At 42.2% G+C, this 20,000-nt stretch overlaps 1 protein-coding gene across 17 annotated transcripts in view; it reads left to right on the top strand.

The window, feature by feature from the left end:
* The window catches only part of LOC143298341 (androglobin-like), a 225,790-nt gene that overhangs the window by 90,927 nt on the left and 114,863 nt on the right, over window positions 1-20,000 (top strand). For 14 of the 17 annotated variants that reach the window (XM_076611201.1, XM_076611200.1, XM_076611198.1 and 11 more), the window contains 8 exons: window positions 8,561-8,660; window positions 9,558-9,608; window positions 10,508-10,606; window positions 11,093-11,173; window positions 12,301-12,516; window positions 13,772-13,911; window positions 15,020-15,109; window positions 19,789-19,936. In XM_076611201.1, coding sequence (XP_076467316.1) covers window positions 8,561-8,660; window positions 9,558-9,608; window positions 10,508-10,606; window positions 11,093-11,173; window positions 12,301-12,516; window positions 13,772-13,911; window positions 15,020-15,109; window positions 19,789-19,936 — 925 coding nt within the window. Of the gene's footprint in view, window positions 1-6,492; window positions 6,653-8,560; window positions 8,661-9,557; window positions 9,609-10,507; window positions 10,607-11,092; window positions 11,174-12,300; window positions 12,517-13,771; window positions 13,912-15,019; window positions 15,110-19,788; window positions 19,937-20,000 lie in introns of those variants that run through there. The other 3 variants (XM_076611199.1, XM_076611205.1, XM_076611214.1) reach the window with 2 other exon arrangements.

Genomic DNA, 20,000 nt, shown 5'->3' with positions numbered 1-20,000 from the left:
GACACACCCGCCATCATAAGGACAGCATTCAGTCGAGACAACAACAAACGGAGCTTTGACTTTCAGTGTCAAGATGAAGATGGTGGAGGTGGGAAGGGGGCGAGGCCGGGGGGGGGGGGGGGGATTGGCCGGGGAAGCGAGGGGCGGGGGCGGGTTATAAGGATGGGAAGGGATTGGATCGAGCAGCGTGTGTTGTGATCAATACACCTCAATGTCAATCTGCTGGCTGCCGTTTGAGATTGGTGCTCACTGTGTGGCGTGTGTGTGTGTGTGTTTCGTGTCCGGTGCGGGGAGAGTACCATAGAGACCTAGCTCGGAGAGCATTATATGGTTCTGGAAGTGATGTGTATTGGTGGTGTGTGGCTGAATCTGTTCGTCAGTGAGCTCATTTCATACCGAAAAAAAAGAAAAGAAAAGAAAGTAAAATCTTTGTTGATCAACTGAATCTTCACGTCGTGAAAAATTGTCAGATAAACTATGAAACTAGATACCTACACCGTGAAAATGTGTCAGATAAACAATTAAAACTAGAGATTCACAATAAAAACTAGATATCCACGTAAAAAAACCCCAACAAAAAACAAAAAAACTATATATATATATATATATATATATATATATATATATATATATATATTCATGAGATAAACAATCAAAACCATAGATCCATGTCATGAAAGTGTATAGGACAAGCGATTTAAACTAGATATCCACGCTGTGAAAATGTATGACAAACATTTAAAACTAGATATCGACGTCATGAAAACAGAAAACCACTATTCAAATTATACATCTCTGTCGTGAAAACATATCAGATAAGCAGTGAAAACCAAAGATCGACGTCAGCGAATATACATAGGATATAGTCTTCTTCTTCTTCCGCGTTCCCTGGCCACGCTAGATTTTCAGTCCGGTCAGGACAGCAAAGTCCGCGGTCCGTCGCAGGGACCCCACCGGTTCCCACAGTTTCTCATGGAGCTCCACCGGGCTGGGCCATGCCTGGCGTCTCAGAGCGTCGAAGGTGGGGCAGGACTGCAGGATATGGGAGGGCGTCTGTGGGCCTGTGCCACACGGGAACTGGTCAGTATTTGATATCTTCAGACGGAAAAGATGGGAGAGGAGATGACAGTGTCCCGTTCGCAGTCTGAAGAGTGTGACCTGTGCCGCTGTGTCCAGCTCAGGGATGCTGTCTTTTTCGTCTTCCGACCCGATGTCCAGACGATGGCGCCATGCTTTCCTGAAGCTGTCTCTCAGTATCGTTTTTGCCTCGCTGTTGGACACTGGGTGGGCTGGCTGCTCTAATTTGCTGCCTGCCTTGGATAGGCGGTCCGCCTCTTCATTGTCCCCTATGCCACAGTGGGATGGTATCCACTGCAGCACCACAGCAGTTCTGTGTGAGGAGATTCAGTTCTTGCTTGATGTCTCTTAAGATCTGCTCTCCTCCTGGCGCCTAGAGACCCTGCAGGATAGACTTGCAGTCAGTCAGGAACACTGTGTTGGTGGGTAGTGTCTTCCTGGCTGAAAGTCCGGGCTGCTAGTAGCAGAACACAGGCCTTAACACGGAAGTTGGTGGACTATAGCCACTGATGATTTGCCGTCAGGGAATCCAGTATACACCCCACTTCCTCCGTTCTTCACTGCCTCTTCAGCCGACCCATGTGTGTATGCTCTTGCAAAGGTATCGGGAGGGTATAAGATATGTCAAGAATTAAAACATTGGCATTTTCTCTTTTTTTTACCCTATTTTTAATGAGTGGTCTGAATTATCATCACGTCTGGAAAAAAATGACAGCAAACAAAGTGAAGGCCATATAATTATTATGGTGTTAGAGAGAGAGAGAGAGAGAGAGAGAGAGACAGCTGGACGTATGGGCGAACAGCATTTTGCGGGTATTTTGTTGAACAGTATTTTGATGATCATGTTTTCTGTTTGAAACAAATTGAATCACGGAGAGAGGGAGAGAGAGACGAAGAGAGTTAGTGAGAGAGACAGACAGACAGACAGACAGACTGCGCGTGACTGAGGCCCGTGTGAAGGACACAGAAAACGAACGATGAGCGCCGAAAGGCTGCTGTCAGTGGGATCAACCCAGGAGGTTTGAGTGTTGGCTCTGATCGAAGACAGGCGAGATATGAGTATCACTAGTCATACTGGTAGTCTGTTGGTTGTACACCAAACAAAGTCTGGGTCACTGTAGTATGGTTTTTCCGTTCTTTTTACAATGTTGTCAATCGGCGCTTGCATTTTCTCTTCTTCTTCTTTTTTTTTCTTTTCTTTTTTTCTTCTATTGTTGTTGTTGTCGCTGTCTTTACCTCTTATCTCCCTCACTCGGCTTTTTGGATTTTAGGCTTCTAATTTTTTTTTTTAAGAATAAACGACCTGTTCAGAGCAAGGTTTCTATAGATTGACAAGTCGGTTTATTATCATTGTATCTGTCTCCTCATTATCACCATTATCACCATCACCCCAGTATCTTTAAAAAAATCGTGTGAAAGACAAAGTCCCGACTGATCAGCCGTGGGTACGATTTATGCAGCGGCGGTCATCGTCAGTAATCACCATCGACCTGAACTTCAGCAGTTCAGGTTAGGGTGACGACTGAGTATTGATCAGCGGTAGTTTTGTAGTAACCATCACTATGTAGATTTTTTTTTTTTTTTCAATTATCGATCAAGCACTGAGAACAAAAAACATACGCTTGAAATTGTCGTCTTCTACTGTTCTAGATGAAGTCACGTGTGTGACTTCTATCATAGTCAAGCTAGGAGAATGGACAAGCAAGACTCAATCAATCAATCAATAAATGATAGAGAAATGATACATATGTATGTATGTATGTATGTATATATATATATATATATATATATATATATATATACATACATACATACATACATACATACATTAGATAGGCGCCTTCTACTGCATAACGTACGTGGAGCTGTCATGGCGAAGAGGATGAGTAGCCAGCACCAGCAGCACAGGAAGTCAGAAGGCACATTTGTTCCCTCTCTGGCGGTGACTACAGAGGAGTCGCGGCCTCAGCAGTGTAGTACTAAAAGTCCTGGCGTCACTCACTCAGCATCCCCCGTCAAAATCACCACCACGGCTCAAAGTTCTGCTGGCGAAGGTCCCTCCTCCGTCTCGCCGGGATTCCTGAAGCCTGCAAGTTTGGGCAGTCCGACGCATCCCCGACAGAGCGGCGTGTGAGTAGAGTCTGTGTCGTGGTCACTTGTAATGGATGTATGATCCCTTCTTGCCCTTATGATGCCTCTTAACTCCTTGTGGAGCATTGGGCTGCAACAGCACTCCTCCAGCGGGCTCGGTTTGGGCCTGTCCTCTTCAGCCGGGTCCCTGTCCATCCGACTGCCTTCATCTCATCCTGGATGTATGATCACTGATCTAAAACTGGTGATGTATGATGGTCGTGTCCGACGATGACTATCAGAACAGCAGAGGAGGTAACTGCTGTCCCGACTATCTGGGTTCGAATTGCCATTATTGTGGAGAGAATGTATATTTTTTGCCCGAGAAACATAGTCTCCACTCTCTTGGCCAACTTGAAGAGAAAGATCAGTGTGACTCAAGTACATGTCTACAGATAAAGGAATAGTTTTAAGCAGTCACTGTTCGTTCCCCGCCCCCAGTGACCCACACCCCGCCCCCTTTTCTTTCTGAAGTGTCAGATAGGTTATTATTTACTGACTCATCTGTCCATTATAATGAACAAACAAAGTAACAAATACATAGGCCTGATCAACAATCAGTGTCAAATAGGTTATTATTTTCTGAAGCATCTGTCCATTATAATGAACAGAAAGTAACTTGACAAATACATAGGCCTGATCAACAATCAGTGTCAAATAGGTTATTATTTTCTGAAGCATCTGTCCATTATAATGAACAGAAAGTAACTTGACAAATACATAGGCCTAATCAACAATCCGTTTTGTTCTTTATTATGAACTACGCTCCAAGCCTTCCTTTTCCCCCCATGTCAGCGTTCACACACACACACACACACACACACATACACGCACATACACGCACACACTCACTCACACACACACACACACACACACACAATTCAGCGGCAGACACAGTGACTTCAAAAGATGACCTAAACAACTCAGCACGTGATTCGCGTTTTATTTTGTGTGAGCAGGGACAAGTATGTGTGCGTGTGTGTGTGTGTGTGTGTGTGTGTGAGAGAGATGAACTTAGCACGAGATTTAAATGCTGTTCTGGACCATTGAAAGAGATACAGAGAGAAGGGGGGATCAGTGGGGGGTGGGGGGGTGACGACCTCAGCACGTGATTCACGTTTTATATCAACGCGAGCAGTTACTATTGGAGAGAGAGAGAGAGAGATTAACTCAGCACGAGATTTGAATGCTGTTCTGGATGAGGACTATTGCGATGGAGATAGAGGGGGCATTGAGAGAGAGAGAGAGAGAGAACCCTGAAAGAGAGAGACAGAGAGAGGAGCTCAGCACGTGATTCACGTTTAATTCAATGTGAGCGGTTTCCATTACAGAGAGGAAGAGAGACAGAGAGCTGCTGAGCATATGATTCACATTTATTTCAATGTGAGCAGTTTCCATTGCACACACACACACACACACACAGGGAAAGAGAGAGAGAGAGGGGGGGGGGGGAACTCAGCATATGATCCACGTTTATCAGTTTCAATGTGAGTGGTTTACTAATTTGTATTGCCGCGTGCCAATCACTGAATCATTTTGCGCTGAGCGCTTTACAAGTACAATAGTTCCAATTAAACACACACACACACACACACATCACTGTAAACCAACACCACCCAACTGACCATCCAGTAGAGCTTGACGATGTACTTCCCATGGGGGTTGTAGAGGGGCATGTGGTGCCGGCTTGGCCACGCAGACACAACACCAGGCCGAAACCGAAGATCGAACCATGTCCGCTGGATGTGGCCGAAGTCCACCGCCGTTCCGTGTCTGCCGCTCTGACAGTGTAAGGGAGGCCACACCTGTGACATTCATCACAAAAGTACGAGCACGTTATCTCCCCTAGACAATTTCAGCGCAACCATCACTCTTTGGACATGCTCGTTTGGCAAATAATGATGATGATCTCACATTATGCACACACACACACACACACACACACACACACACACACACACACACACACACACACACACACACACACACACACACACACACACACACACACACACAAAAACACTCAAGAAAGAAAAGAGATAAAAAGACACCCACCCCTACCCACCCACCCCACCACGCAAAAAAGCATAGATTTCAACATTCGTACAGAGATTAGTTTCATATCATTCTCCATTTAATTTTAGGGGGAACAAACATCAGTTTGTTAGATGCCCCTATCTGTTGCGTTAGGAAATTTGCTAAATGAATGGAACGACATAGCTGCCAAAAACAGGTATATAAACAAGCTGAGACAGGAAGTGTACTGTTGAACTGTCCACTACATATATCATCAAACAGTCACATGCTGTTGATGGGGGAGGGGAGGGAGATCGATGAAGCAAAAGTATAGAGGATTAGACTATAATCAAGTCTGTTTACACTTCACTGAGAAAACTATATGCCGACTAAAATTACTGAAGTGAAATACTGAAACGCCTTTTATCAGTGCCTGCAGCTTTCTGGAAAGATCGTTCACCAAGTTGATCGAAGTTTTACTGATACTTGAATTTCTCTTGTTATATATATATATATATATATATATATATATATATATATATATATATATTGCTCCACAGTCCGGTTCAGTGGGTATTTGCTTTGATAAAATACAGAGAGAGAGAGAGAGAGAGAGAGAGAGAGAGAGTTGCAGTTTGAATAAGTTGTATTATCACTCCTTTATATGTGCATTATTTCTCAAATGAGATTGCACTATGTGAATACACTACGTTAAACTGGAGAACAACAACACGAGACGAGGAAGCAACGTGTTTCCACAACTGACTTGCTCAGGGGATTGCTTGGATGTTTGTAAACCGCGTTTATTCCCCCCACCCCCCACCCTCCCCTCCACCCTTCTCTCTCTCTCTCTCTCTTTCTCCCCCTCTCTTTCTCTCTCTCATTCTTTCTCTCTTTTTCTCTCCCAAGTCACCCCTCTCTCTTTCCTTCTCTGTGTATGTGTTAGAACAGACCCGAAGCAAATACGACCTCTACCTGAACCTCACAGTTGGTGTATTTGCACGGCGGCTTTTCATATAGGCCAGCGCGGATGACCGCACCTGCGTATTTTCTCTACTGGTACATGCTACCAGCCGTTACAGAAATATTCGGTTACGTTTTGTGGTTTGTTTGCATGAAAAGTTTTCATATCATTTATGGGTAAAACCTCATTCTCGACGAAGAAGTTCGTTTCGGTCAAGGGATTATTTGAATCGTTTTTATTCCAAGTGATTATTTTATGAGAACTGCAAAGTGCACGCATGCGTCGCACTGCGATTTAGCTTGGCAACAAGCAATGGCTTGGTGGTGAATGGGGACTGTCATGCTAAGTTCCTTGTGACCAAGAGTTTGTTGCATCTGTGAATAGTCTGTTCGACATGGCAGCGAAAGGAGGAAAGAAGGCCGCTGGGGCGAACCGAGTGGGTTCTGCCTCGGCAACTCCTAGAGAGTAAGTTATCGGTGTGCAGTTTTGAAACGTAAGCGTTCTTAGATACAACATGGCGCCTTTTCGTCAAGCGAATAGGCCACTGTAATGTTTACATGAATACCGAAACTCGACAGAAATACTTTTGATGAATTCGGCCATTGTTTTGGATTAAATGGGCACAGCACTTGCCATTCTGTGTTATTGTACTCTATAATAATGCATACCAGCTCTTGATTTCAGTAGCATGTAATTGATGTGTTGACTGACAGACGTAAACTGGGAAAATCTGACATAAAAATATAAATGAACTGTTTGTTTGTCAGTGGACATGTTAGGTAACCAGAGACTGTTCTGCACAAGTAATGCAACAATAATGAATATTACTACTACGTCTGTTACTTTCTACTGCTTACACAACAACAGCTGCTACTACTACTAGTACTACTACTACTACTACTACTAGTACTATTACTACTACTCCACCTACTTCTACTACTACTCTCTTATTCTTTTCATTCTCCCTTCTGCTCTTCCTTTTCTGTCCCAACTGTCTTTTTTAAAACCTATTCTTTCTCTTGGCCTCTGTCTTGTGTGTGTGTGTGTGTGTGTGTGTGGTTCTTTCACCTCATGCCTCCCTGCACTCTAACCTGTATGTGTCACTGTGTGTGTGTGTGTGTGTGTGTGTGTGTGTGTGTGTGTGTGTGCGTGTGTGTGTGTGTGTGTGGTTCTTTCACCTCCTGTCTCCCTGTACTCTAACCTGTATGAGTGTATGTGTCACTGTGTGTGTGTGTGTGTGTTCACATGAGTGTGTATGCTCACATGTGTGCACACATACATATATGTAAGTATATACATGCATTTTTAAAACAACACATATATTACATATCATGCAACACAATACCTAAATGATGCACATTTTGTATTACAATGTTTAATTCAAATATCATAATAGTCAATACTTAAAAGCTAATCCAAATACCATATTTTACAGACCACAAGGCTATCCCCTTTTTTTCCTCAGCTTTGACCCATGTTCCCTTTGATACTGCACACCTGATTACATCATGTGTGGTTAAAAAGTGACAGAATGCTGTTGTGAATCAATCATGTTGAGGTTGACCTCAGAACCTGTGATGTTCGTGGTGGTGAAAACGAATTAAATCCTCATGTGGATCATAATGAAAACGGCTAACAAACAACTCACATCTATACAGACAGAACACTAGGGGTGTCAGGAAGAGGGGAGTGGGGGGGGGGGGGGGGGGAGGGGGGGGGGCACAGGGGAGGGGGTGAGGGAGGGGGTACAACCAGCTAAACAAGTTGGAGACTGACAAATAGCAGACAATAAATGAGCAGATGATGCATCATATGAAGAGTTCCAATAATGACGACGGGCCTTGACACTGACTTGGGCTGAAAGTGCAGGCATGGCTGCAGCAGCATGGGCAACCAGCCCATCAACTCATGACTTGTTTTTCAGCTTGATGTTCACTCTTCAATATGCTGCTCTTTCTTTGATCTGTTTGTTGTTCTTGTCATTTGGAGGGTGTGCCTTATAATCTTAAGCACCTTGTATGTATGTATGTATGTATGTATGTATGTATATAGGTTTGTATATATGTATATATATATATACATACATACATACATCATACTCATCTGTGTGTGTGTGTGTGTGTGTGTGTGTGTGTGTGTGTGTATATATATATATAATGACAGAAGCTTGAAAGATTTTTTTTTCAAGCTGTTGTCACTTTTATTTGAATAAGACCTACCATGTTGTGTGTTAGTGTAGAAGGAGATGATGATTCAGCCCTGCCTTCCTGTGCAGAGCCCTGTAGACACAGTGAATGTAAAATGACTGCCCCAGTGACCTGTAAATCAGAGCGACCTTTAACCGTTTAACCTTGAACCATGATGTGTGTGCAGAGCGGCTTCTGTGGCAGCCAGTGCTGGGGGTCTTGACAAGCGACCCAAAATCACCATCTGGCCCGAGTGGAATGATGCCGATGTCAACGCAGAGAAATGGGTCTGTTTGGTTTGTTTGTTTGTTGTCGTCTGGCCCCTAGTATCTTTTGAAGAGTTCAACAATCTCTTTTTTGCTTCGTTTATTTATTTTCTTTATTATTATCTTGTTCTTCGTTATCTTTTTTTTTCCTTCTCTGCCACCCTCTTTGTCTTCATGTGTTTTGTTGGGTTTTTTTTTTCACTGTTAGGGAAAACGTTGATGACAGGATTTGTGTCAGTTGTAGTAATGTGATTAAATCAGCATTTATTTTTTACGGTTATCCTTTTTTTTTTTTAATTGTTTGTATTCAGTGTTTAAAATTACAGTTATTATATGTAATAAGGAAATATATGCACATACATCTGTATCTACCTGTATCTGTATATCTCTGTCTATCTACCTCTACATACATACACCCACCCACCCACCCACTCACACACTTGTATGGATAAACATGTATGCATATGCACGCACACACACACACACAGACACACACACACACACACACACACACACACACACACACACACACACACACACACACACACACACACACACACACACTCACACACTTACATGGATAAACATGTATGCACATGCACACACACACACACACACATTCGTTCTTTTCTTCCTTTGAACGCATGTTGTGTATATGTAGTGTCAATATGTGAGGCAAAATTGCACTGGCTCTTAGTGCTGCAGCCTTGTGGGCTAGTTGGCCTTTGGGAACCATCCCAACGCCGACTGTCCTAAAACCCTCTTGGCCAAGAGAGTGGGGATGTAACTTGGGCAAGACACGCTCCACTATAATCAAATTCTAGCCCAAATAGTCAGAACAGCAGTTGCCTCCTCTGCTGTTCTGATGGTCATAGTCGGACACGACTGACTGTCATATATATATATATATGTCCACAGGATGCAGCACACAGAGGGAAGGAAGACAAGAAGGGCAAATCACCAACTGTGGTGAGTTCAGCGTTTTCTTTTTCTTCTCTCTCTCTCTTTTTCTTTATTCTTTCTTTTTCTTTTTTTTCGTCCTATTTTTTGGTAATCAGCTGCGATGGCACAGTGATCAGTTCCTAGGATTAATAACAGGGAGGTCAAGAGGTTAGAGGTTAAGTTCGGAGGCAGACAGTGCGGAAAGGCCTCTCCAAGTTGGAACACCTGCTTGCCCAGCGTCAGCATTCTGAGGCAAAGAGACTGAGGAGAAAGGCCCACAGCCAGACAAACAGACCGGTGTCAGATGTCACTTGTGAGGGAGGGACGTGCTCCTGTATCGGCCTGTCGAGCCACACCTAACGCTGTATCATACTGTCAATCACCACCCATAACTGCACATGATGAATCGAAATAAGCCTTTCTGATCACCGTGGAAGTGACTCATCAGCATGGCAGAGTTTCATCTGGCGGGTGGCCTGACAGCTGCCCGGAAGTAACTGTGGACTGTTGTCGACACAGTGAGGCCTGATGTTGGCTGTGAAGTAGGGAAATGGAATGAGCAGTGTGAGATAGCAGGCACACTTTTTGTTTGTGTGTGTGTATGTTTGTGCACCTGTGTGTGTGTGTGTGCACTTACTGATATGTGTCTGTTGTTTTTTGTGTGAGTGTGTATATAATTATATACCACAGCAAACTATGTATTTTCATTTGTTTTTGATTATTGTCAGTGTAATGGCTTTTATATACACTTACCAAATTCAAGCTTATGAATGTGTTTGTATATATGTCTTTGTGGTATTTTAGGACTGTATGAGGGAAAGAGTGATGGAGAGTCTGACAGTTGCATAAATAAAGAGAGAGAGAGAGAGAGAGAGAGAGAGAGAGAGACTGGTTACAGTTACAGTTTTCTTTTTAACTCTTTGCAGCAACAACACTTTTTTGAAGACCCTGATGGAAAACTGGAGATGCCAGCCTCACTGCGGGTCGACCATTGGAAACGACCACAAGACTTCATCACTGAAAAAGTAAAGATTGTTGTCAGCTTTGTTTAACCCTTTCCCGTTTCTGTTATTCATGTCTGAATGGTCACTCTGGACTGAAATCATTTGTTTGAAAAATAAAATAGGACAGTATCTTGTTGCCTGAATAAAAAAAATTAAAAAAAAGAAAATGGGAATACAGACATTGAGTAAATGTTTCATCCATGCTGACTGTTATTGTGCTGCTGTAACTAAGTTATTGAAAATGATGCATAAATTTGTGCATATTTTTGCGTTTGTGTGTGTCATTGATTGGAAACAGTGAGTGAGAGCTGAGTTGTTAGCTTCATTCAGACACATATGTTCAGTCACTGCAGTCACAAAAATAATGTAAGTGTTGTTGGCTTCATTCAAACACATATGTTCAATTGCTGCGGTCACAAAAATAATGTAAGTCTTGTTGGCTTCATTCAAACACATGTGTTCGGTTACAGCGGTCACAAAAAATAATGTGTGTGTGTTTCATTTCAGACGCCTGTGGTGGTGGATATGGACAACATGGCCAATGACTTTGACCTCATCTCCTGCAATGAACACCTGCATGAAAGCGAGGTAAGGCAGGCAGTGCACTTGACTGCAGTCGTAGAATGGGGCACAACAGGTGTTTGGTTTTTAGTTGCAGTTTCTCAAGGAGGCATCACTGCATTCTGACAAATCCATGTACTCCACACCACATCTTGCTAGGCAGCATAACCCAGTGCTTTTGTCAGGCCTTGAGTGCATTCATGTACATTTGTATACCAGTCAAAGTGGATTTTTTCTCCTGGTTTCTGCCAGAACACAACGCTTCTGTTGCCATGGATTTGCACATGGGGCTTTGGTTTATCATCTTATCTGAACATTTGACTGGATGCTCAGTTCGATTTAACAGTCAAACTTGGGAGAAAAGGCAGGACTGGGATTTGAACCAAAACCTTCATGGAAATGGTATTGTCTTCTCCATTTGGCCACTTTCTTCCTTTGGAGGCATTTGAAAGAAAAATAGATATATTTTCTAATTTGTCTGCCATCACTGATATTTCTTTTCTAGAAGTAGGATGCCCTTATTATTTCAGTCTCATCATTTTCATTTATGTGAAACCAGTAGGTGATGTGTTATATGTCTCTTTTTTTCATCTTTATTATCTTATTTCATGTTGATTTATTTGGAATATAAGCAAAAATACAAAGATGAAAAAAAAAAAAAGACAGCAACAAGACCAATGTTCAGAATTAGGCATTATACAACAGACAAGTTTGATAACAATACAAAACAGTCATATTGATGAGGTGTATGTATCATTATATCGCACTGTAAACAAATAAGAAACGTGCTTTGTATCTATTTTACTTAAAACAGCATTCATTTATGTTTATTCCATTCCACATTGAATTTGGACATAAGATTATGATTGTTTATTTTTGCATTGTTTCACAAAATTTGAATTCATTGTTTTTTTTAAAAATAGGTTTGGAGGAAGTGATTCCATCTTACATTTGTATCTATATACATTTTAGCTAATGTTTTTATTTAAAAAAAAATCAAATCAGATCAAATATATAATCTGAAGTGACAGGTCACTTTATTAACCCAATTTGTGTGTGTGTGTGCATGCATGCATGTCATTGTGCATGGATGTGTGTGCGTGTGCGCATGTGTACGTGTGTGTGTGTGTGTGTGTGTGTGTGTGTGCATGCAGCTCCTGCGCTACATCATCAGCCAGGTGACGACGCTGTGGGAGCTGGGCATGGACCGGGCGGCAGCTGGGGCCGACAGCCAGGACCCCTCATCCACGGAGGACCTGCTGCACACCTGGCGGCCCTGGGAGCACATCTACGCCCTGTGCCGCGTGGCCAAGCACCACATGCCCCTCTACAACCCCCATGGAAAGTACATCGTCAAGCTCTACTGGATGGTCAGTTGGTTTTCAGTGATGTGTGTGTGTGTGTGTGTGTGTGTGTGTGTTGGGGGGAATGGATGAGTGGGGTGTGATGGGTGAGGGGGCAATGGGCCAAGCACCACATGCCCCTCTATAACCAAGCTTTACTGGATGGTCAGTTTGTTTTGTTTTTAGATGGTGTTTTGGTTGTTGTTGTTTTTTCAGTTTGTTTCGTTTTGTTTGTATTGGTGGATATGAAAAGAGTGGGGTGTGGGTGAAGGGGTGAGTTTATGGGGGGTGTGGTGTGGGGTGGGTGTGGGAGGGGGAGGGCATGGGCCAAGCACCACATGCCCCTATACAACCCCCACGGGAAGTACATCATCAAGTTCTGCTGGATGGTCAGTTGGGTGTGGTGGTGATGTGTGTGGTTTTTTTTTTGTTTTGTTTTGTTTTGTATTGTTTTTCATTGGGGAGACTGGAAGAGTGTGGTGTGTGGGTGGAGGGGTGGGGTTGTGGGGGGCAGGTGGCAATAGGGTGGATGGGATGTGGTAGATCTGTTTGTGTATGTTTTATGTATTTGTTTTTATTGTATGTGTGTGTGTGTGTGTGTGTGTGTGTGTGTGGTAGATGAGTGTGTTTGTTCATATGTGTGGTGTCGGAATTTGGGGGTGGGGTGGGAGGTGAAGGGGGGGATGTGTGTGTGTGTTGTGTGCATGCGCTGCACTTGGAGGTAGGTTCTTACAGATATATATGTAATTCTTAGATGTGTGTGTGTGTGTGTGTGTGGTAGAGAAGTGCATTCATGTATGTGTTTGTGCATGTGTGGTGTTAGCGTGTGGGGAGGGGAATGTTCGTGTGTGTGTGTGTGTGTGTGTGTGTGTACATGTGCGTGTATGTGTGGACTCAGAGGTGGGTTGGTATAGGTCCTTCTGTTCAACAGAACCAGTTGCTCATGTTTTTTGGGGGAAGGTGTGCCTGTCATATTTTACATAAAACTGAAATAATTGTTCTGTTCTCGAATTTGATTTATTGTTTACAAACTGAAAATGGTGCGAAGCAGATATTTTTTTAAAAAAGGGGGAGATTTTGCAACATGTTTTTTTTTTTCTTCCTGTGAACTGTTTACGTATTGGTATGCAGTCTGAGGTGATAAAGTATCACTGGCTTTAAGCTGCATGCGTTTGTCTTGTTTTCAGTCTTTACTCACCACACTACATGCTCTTTGAGTGTCCACAGTTGGAGACGATGATGATGATGTTTCGTTGTTGTTTTTCTTGTCCTCCGCCTGCAGGGATGTTGGCGAAAGATATTGGTGGACGACCTTTTACCGTTTGATGAGAACGACCAGCTGCTACTTCCAGCCACCACCTTGTCCCATGAGTTGTGGCCCATGTTGCTGACCAAGGCTATCATCAAAGTGGCCTCCCTTGAGTAAGCCTTCCCTCCACCCCTGGTTTCAGCTCCCTGCCTCTACGTACCCTCCTCCCTCTTCTCTGCCTCTTTTTGTCTGTATTCCTGTCTGTTTCTCACTCTCATTCTGTCTGTTCTTTATGAAATATGCTTTTTTTTCCAACCTGTTTGTGTATAATTGTATTTTGCAATATTTAACCAGAAACTTTCCAAATTAAAAAGAAATCTTTTGAATTCCCAACAAGTAAAGAGTGCTGTGTGTGGTTGAGAATGCAGGATTTTAGGATCTGTCTGTTCACATGTATTTCATTTTATTTACTAAAAAAAAACCAACTTGTTATTATTGTTATTGTTATTATTATTATTATTATTATTTGTTGTTGTTTTTGTTTTGTTTGCTTAATTTCTTTGCCCTAAGGGCCGGATGAAAAAAAAAAAAGCATGTCCTTGCTTATTCCAATTCCCTCATTAAATAAAATTCATTCATTCATTCATTCTGTTAAGAACTGCCTTTAAGTAATTCATCTCCTGCTGCTTGCAACATGTGGGTGTTTGTCTTTGTTTCGGTTTTCAGTGTGTGCTGTTGAGGTGTTGCGTGGAGGGGAGGGAGGAAGAAGGGGGCAGATGTTTGGGGTGCAGTAGTTGAGTTTTGGCATCGTTCTGGTGTTGTGATGTATGCGGTTGGTTTCAGATGTTTGAATTGGTTTTTGGGGGTGTTTGATATTAATGATGATGATACTAACAACAAGAACAATATTAATGATAATGATAATTAATGATGAATTATGATGATAATGATAATAATAATGATGATGATAATAAAAATGATATGTAAATGAATAGATAATTAAATAAATAAATAACTAAATAGATATAAAAGAAGAGAGAGAGAGAGAGAGAGAGAGAGAGAGAGAGAGAACAAAATAATATCACAGCAAGAAAGACAAATGCAAATACTAAAATGGACACTTCACACACACACACACACACACACACACACAAACGAATACACTTGCACATTATCTTATGCATAAATATGAAGAGTCTTTCAGCCTGGTCTTGGAACAGCACAACAGCAAAGTATGAATGTGAATAACCTGCAGTGTGTGTGGCCTGCTGTGTTGTACAGCTACAGTGGGGGGAGCCCGGGAATGGAGTTTGGAGACATCACCATCACCCACTGTCTGACTGGCTGGCTGCCAGAGGCCATACCTCTACAGTCAGTACTTGTCGTGTGTGGGTGTCAGTGTGTGTGTGTGTGTGTGTGAGGAGGGGTTGTGGGGGTTGTTAGGGGAGGTCAGGGGGTCTGTATGTGTGAGTGTACGTGTGTGTGTGTGTGTGTGTTGGTGTGTGTGTGTGTGTTCATTTGTATGTATGTGTGTGTGTGTGTGTGGAGTCATGTGTGTGTGAGTGTGGGTGTGGGTGGAGTCGTGTGTGTGAGTGTGTATGTGTGTGTGTGTACGTATGTGTGTGTGCGTGTGTATTCGTGTGCGTGTGTTATTGGGTATATGTGTGAAAAGGCCACACTAGATTATGTGTATCAGCCATTGGCACTCCTGTGTGTGGTGCGTTAACATTTCGTCTGAAAAAAATGTTTGTGTGTGTGTGTGTGGTTGGGTATGTGTGTGAAAAGGCCAGCCACAAGGTTACGTGTATCAGCCATTGGCGGTCCTGTGTGTGGTGTGTTAACGTTTCGTCTGAAAAGTGTTTGTCTGGTTAACGATGCTTTTCAATGTTGACATGCTGGGCCCCACTGTCATTTGTAGGTACACGCTGTCCAAATGTTTCACTATTCATGGGTACTGTTATTAATGATGATGTTGATAGTAGTAGTAATCATCATTATTGTTGTTGTTTGTTGCTGTCATGGTTGTTGCTGTTATTATTATTGTTGTTGTTGTTGTTGTCACTACTACTGTACTTTGATTATTATTATTATTACTACTACCGAAGTGATCAGGCAAGCAGCAGAACTCAAAAGCAAGCCAAAAAGACAACTTGTTATACTATAGACAGATCTGTGTGCATGCACAGTGTAGCAAAAAAAAAAAAAAAAAAAAAAAGCATGAGAAAGAAAGAAAGAAAGGGAGCTGAGCGCTGTCACCCTGGGGGGTTAACGTTGTGTGTCAGCCTTGCGTCGTCTGTGCCGGTGTCGGAAGTCATGGAGCAGTACTATGAGATGGTCATCACTGAGCGCGCTCCAACCATACACATCAACTATCGGAGGCAAGACCCCTGCCGCATGATCCTGCAGAATGACACTTTTAGTCTTCGTGTTCTTCAATTTTGAAAATTAAAAAAAAATTTTTTTTGAAACTGATTCTACTCCAGATCTGAGTAAACTTGTACCATGATTTCTTCCCCTGTGGACCAGGTACAGGTATTCTGGTACCAACACAGTTTTCTCATTTTGTTCATTCTTGCTTGGTACAGTTGGCATTCTAAACTGAACCGTTTACGGATTCCGGAAGCATGAAAACGAAGCTTTGTTCGACCAATTAAATCAACTGTTCTCCATCGATTTTCGCTGTTTTTAGTGAACCAGCCTGTTTTTTTCTGCAGTGGTCTCACGTAGTGCTGGTCCAGGAAGGTTTTAGCGGACATGTAGTTGTGGGTTGGAATGGGTTAATAATTTGTTGATATTTTTTATAACCCCTTCATTGCTGCTTGTGAATATACTCATCCGCGAAGGGGCTGTCACCTGTCAGATAGAGTCGAGTTACTATAGTTTTTACTGCAGGTCAGGATGTTCAAACTTCTTTTTCTTAGGACAGCGTTACTTTTACTTAGAAAAATCGATGACAACATTTAAAGAATGCATGAAAAGTGGTAGTTGTGCATAAGATTTATGCCACACTGATCTGTTGTTTTTTTTTGTTTTTACCAAGAACACAACTTAATCCTTTCAGTGCCCCAGGATAGAAATTTCCATCCTCTGCCAGTGTGCAGAATAAAAGTGCCTTCGGATGAAAATTTCTGTCCACATCAGTGTGGGAATTTTCCTGTCACAAAATCATTAAATTCATGTGAAATAGTCATAACTGGATAGTGTGTTCATTTTTCTTTTAAAAAAAGTAAAGGTATATAAGTATTTTCTCTCATTAGTTTGCATGCTAGAATTTTGTTTTTGATATTATTACTCTTTGTGACCAAAACATCCCTTGGCAAATAGTTGTAACTGTACATAAAATAGACTTGACACTGAAAGGGTAAAGAATGCAGAAAAAGTGGTAGCTGTACGCAACTCCATGCAACGCTGATTTCTTATCACCACGGCTCGGCATTCAGGGGGTTAATGAAGAAGGAAATGCGACCTTTACGTCATCAGATATGATGGGACTTTACTTGAGTCCATGGTTTTTTTTCTTGTTGTGTCTGCAGTGGTTCAGATGTTTGGGAATGGTGCTTGCCTTGCCTTGCCTTGCTTTATTCTGCTGATGGTTTGACTGCCTGCTTTCATCTTTAACAGATAAAGAAAAAAAAACAGAAGGAAAAAAAAGATGGTTTTCAAGAAGTTGTTTGTGAGAATGCATTGGCATGTGTTTCTCTGGTTTGTTGTTGTTGTTGTTTTTTGTTGTTAGATTTTGTGTGTGTGTGTGTGTGTGTGTGTGTGTTTGTATGTTTGTGAGTGCGTTTGTGTGTGAATGACATGGGATGCGTCAGTGTTGAGCATGCATCAAATGCTGCATCACAGCATTGACATGAGGATCCCAGATATTGTTTTAGGGGGAAAATAACAAACCTTGCACAAGCTTTGATAGGCTGTAGTTTACAGGGGGGTAAAGTTGTACAGAAGTCTGAATCTGGATGTACAGTATGTTCATTTTCCATTCTGTTTTAGTATGCCTTATTCTGTTTCATTCTCAAAAAAGAGTTAAGGTTTCCAAACAATTTTGGAACTTGCACAATTTTTTCACCCAGGAACATGATGATGTGATAGCAAATTTTTGGCGAGCAGCAGTTGTTTGAAGTCATTGTAATGAGCACCACTCTTAACCAGAGTGCATATCCTTTTCTTTTGGGTTTTTTTTTTTCAAACAATGAAAAAACACAACTATCTGATTGACTGTGTGCCTGAAACAGCTGTAACTGTGTTCAGTGAGAGGGGCAGTATAGACCATTTGCGGCTTACATGATTTGAACAGTATCTCAAGTTGTTTGTTTTTTTAAACTTGCTTGCATGTATGAAGTGTTTCCTTAACTTTATATGAAGTGTGTTAGCATCGATTTTTGGGGGTGGGTGGGTGGGAGGGGGGGTTCTTTGCATCATTGTCGCCTGTAAGATGTTGCTACTTGGGTGAGAAGAATGGTCAGTGGTGGCCCGCATTGGTTTAAAGTGTGAACCCATTTAGCTGTCTGTCTGTACTCATTGGGGAAGCAAAGTAGCCTTTAGAATATTGTGAACCCATTTAGCTGTCTGTACTTGTTGGTGAAGCAAAGTAGCCTTTAGAATATTGTGAACCCATTTAGCTGTCTGTACTCATTGGCGAAGCAAAGGAGCCTTTAGAATATTGTGAACCCATTTAGCTGTCTGTCTGTACTCATTGGTGAAGCAAAGTAGCCTTTAGAATATTGTGAACCCATTTAGCTGTCTGTCTGTACTCATTGGTGAAGCAAAGTAGCCTTTAGAATATTGTGAACCCATTTAGCTGTCTGTCTGTACTCATTGGCGAAGCAAAGTAGCCTTTAGAATATTGTGATGATGATAATGATAATCACCCCAGTTGAAGGTAAATGGGGATAGGGTTGGGGGTGGTGGTGGAGGGGATCCTGTGTATTGTCGACGTCTGCATCAAATGTGTCAAGACTGCCTGTGTAGACATCCGTTGATGCACAATTGGCTGACAGTATCTCTGTGTGTGATGTTGATTCTGAAATATGATTATTTGCTTTGGCACATAGTGTAGATAAATGTATGCGTCAGTGGTCAAAAGAAAAGAAGTTCACATGTTCCAAGGGTTTAAGTTAACATTGTGTGTGTGTGTGTGTGTGTGTGTGTGTGTGTGTGTGTGTGTGTGTGTGTGATAATGCACACGCACGTGCGCACATATGTGTGTGTTTGTGTTGTGTGTGTGTGTGTGTATGTATTGTGTGTGTGTTGTGCTTGTGTGTGTGTGCATGAGTGTGTGTGTGTATGTGTGTGTGAGCGCTCGTGCATGTTTGTGTGTGTGTATGTGTGCATGCCTGTGTGCATGTTTGTATGTGAGTGTGTGTTTGTGCAAATATGCGTGCATGTGAGTGTGTGTGTGTGTGTGTGTGTGTGTATTGTGAGTGTTTTGCTTGTATGTGTGTGCATGTGTGCATGTTTGTGTGTGTGAGTGTGTGCTTGTGTGAACGTGCGTGTATGTTTGCGTGCATGTGTGTGTGTATGTGTGCATGCATGTTTGTGTGTGTGTGTGTGTGTGTGTATGCATACATGTTTATCCTTGAAATTGTGTATGTGTATATGCATACATGTTTATCCTTAAAATTATGTGTGTGTATATGCATACATGTTTATCCTTAAAATTGTGTGTGTGTGTGTGTATATGCATACATGTTTATCCTTAAAATAATGTGTGTGTGTGTATATGCATACATGTTTATCCTTAAAAGTATGTGTGTGTGTATATGCATACGTGTTTATCCTTAAAATTGTGTGTGTGTGTGTATATGCATACATGTTTATCCTTAAAATTGTGTGTGTGTGTATGCATACATGTTTATCCTTAAAATTATGTGTGTGTGTATATGCATACGTGTTTATCCTTAAAATTATGTGTGTGTGTATATGCATACGTGTTTATCATTAAAATTGTGTGTGTGTGTGTGTGTATATGCATACGTGTTTATCCTTAAAATTGTGTGTGTGTGTGTGTGTGTGTGTGTGTGTGTGTGTGTGTGTGTGTGTGAGTGCAGACAGGGACACCTGGGGGAGGTGTGGGACCTGCTGAAGGGGATGCTGCCGGAGTGGCACCTGCCGGAACCGGAGCCTGAGAAAACCATGGACCTGACGGTGGACTCTGCCAAGAAAGAGGGGGGCCCCAACTCGGCCGCTGCTGTAAGTGTAAGACCCCCCGCTTTTTTCTTTTTTTGCTTGTCTCCATATTTGTTGTTGTTGTTGTTTTTTT

The sequence above is a fragment of the Babylonia areolata genome, chromosome 23, assembly GCF_041734735.1.
Source record: "Babylonia areolata isolate BAREFJ2019XMU chromosome 23, ASM4173473v1, whole genome shotgun sequence".
Classification (NCBI taxonomy): Eukaryota; Metazoa; Mollusca; class Gastropoda; order Neogastropoda; family Buccinidae; genus Babylonia; species Babylonia areolata.
Note: the sequence above shows the minus strand (reverse complement) of the source record. Positions and strands in the feature narration are given on the sequence as shown.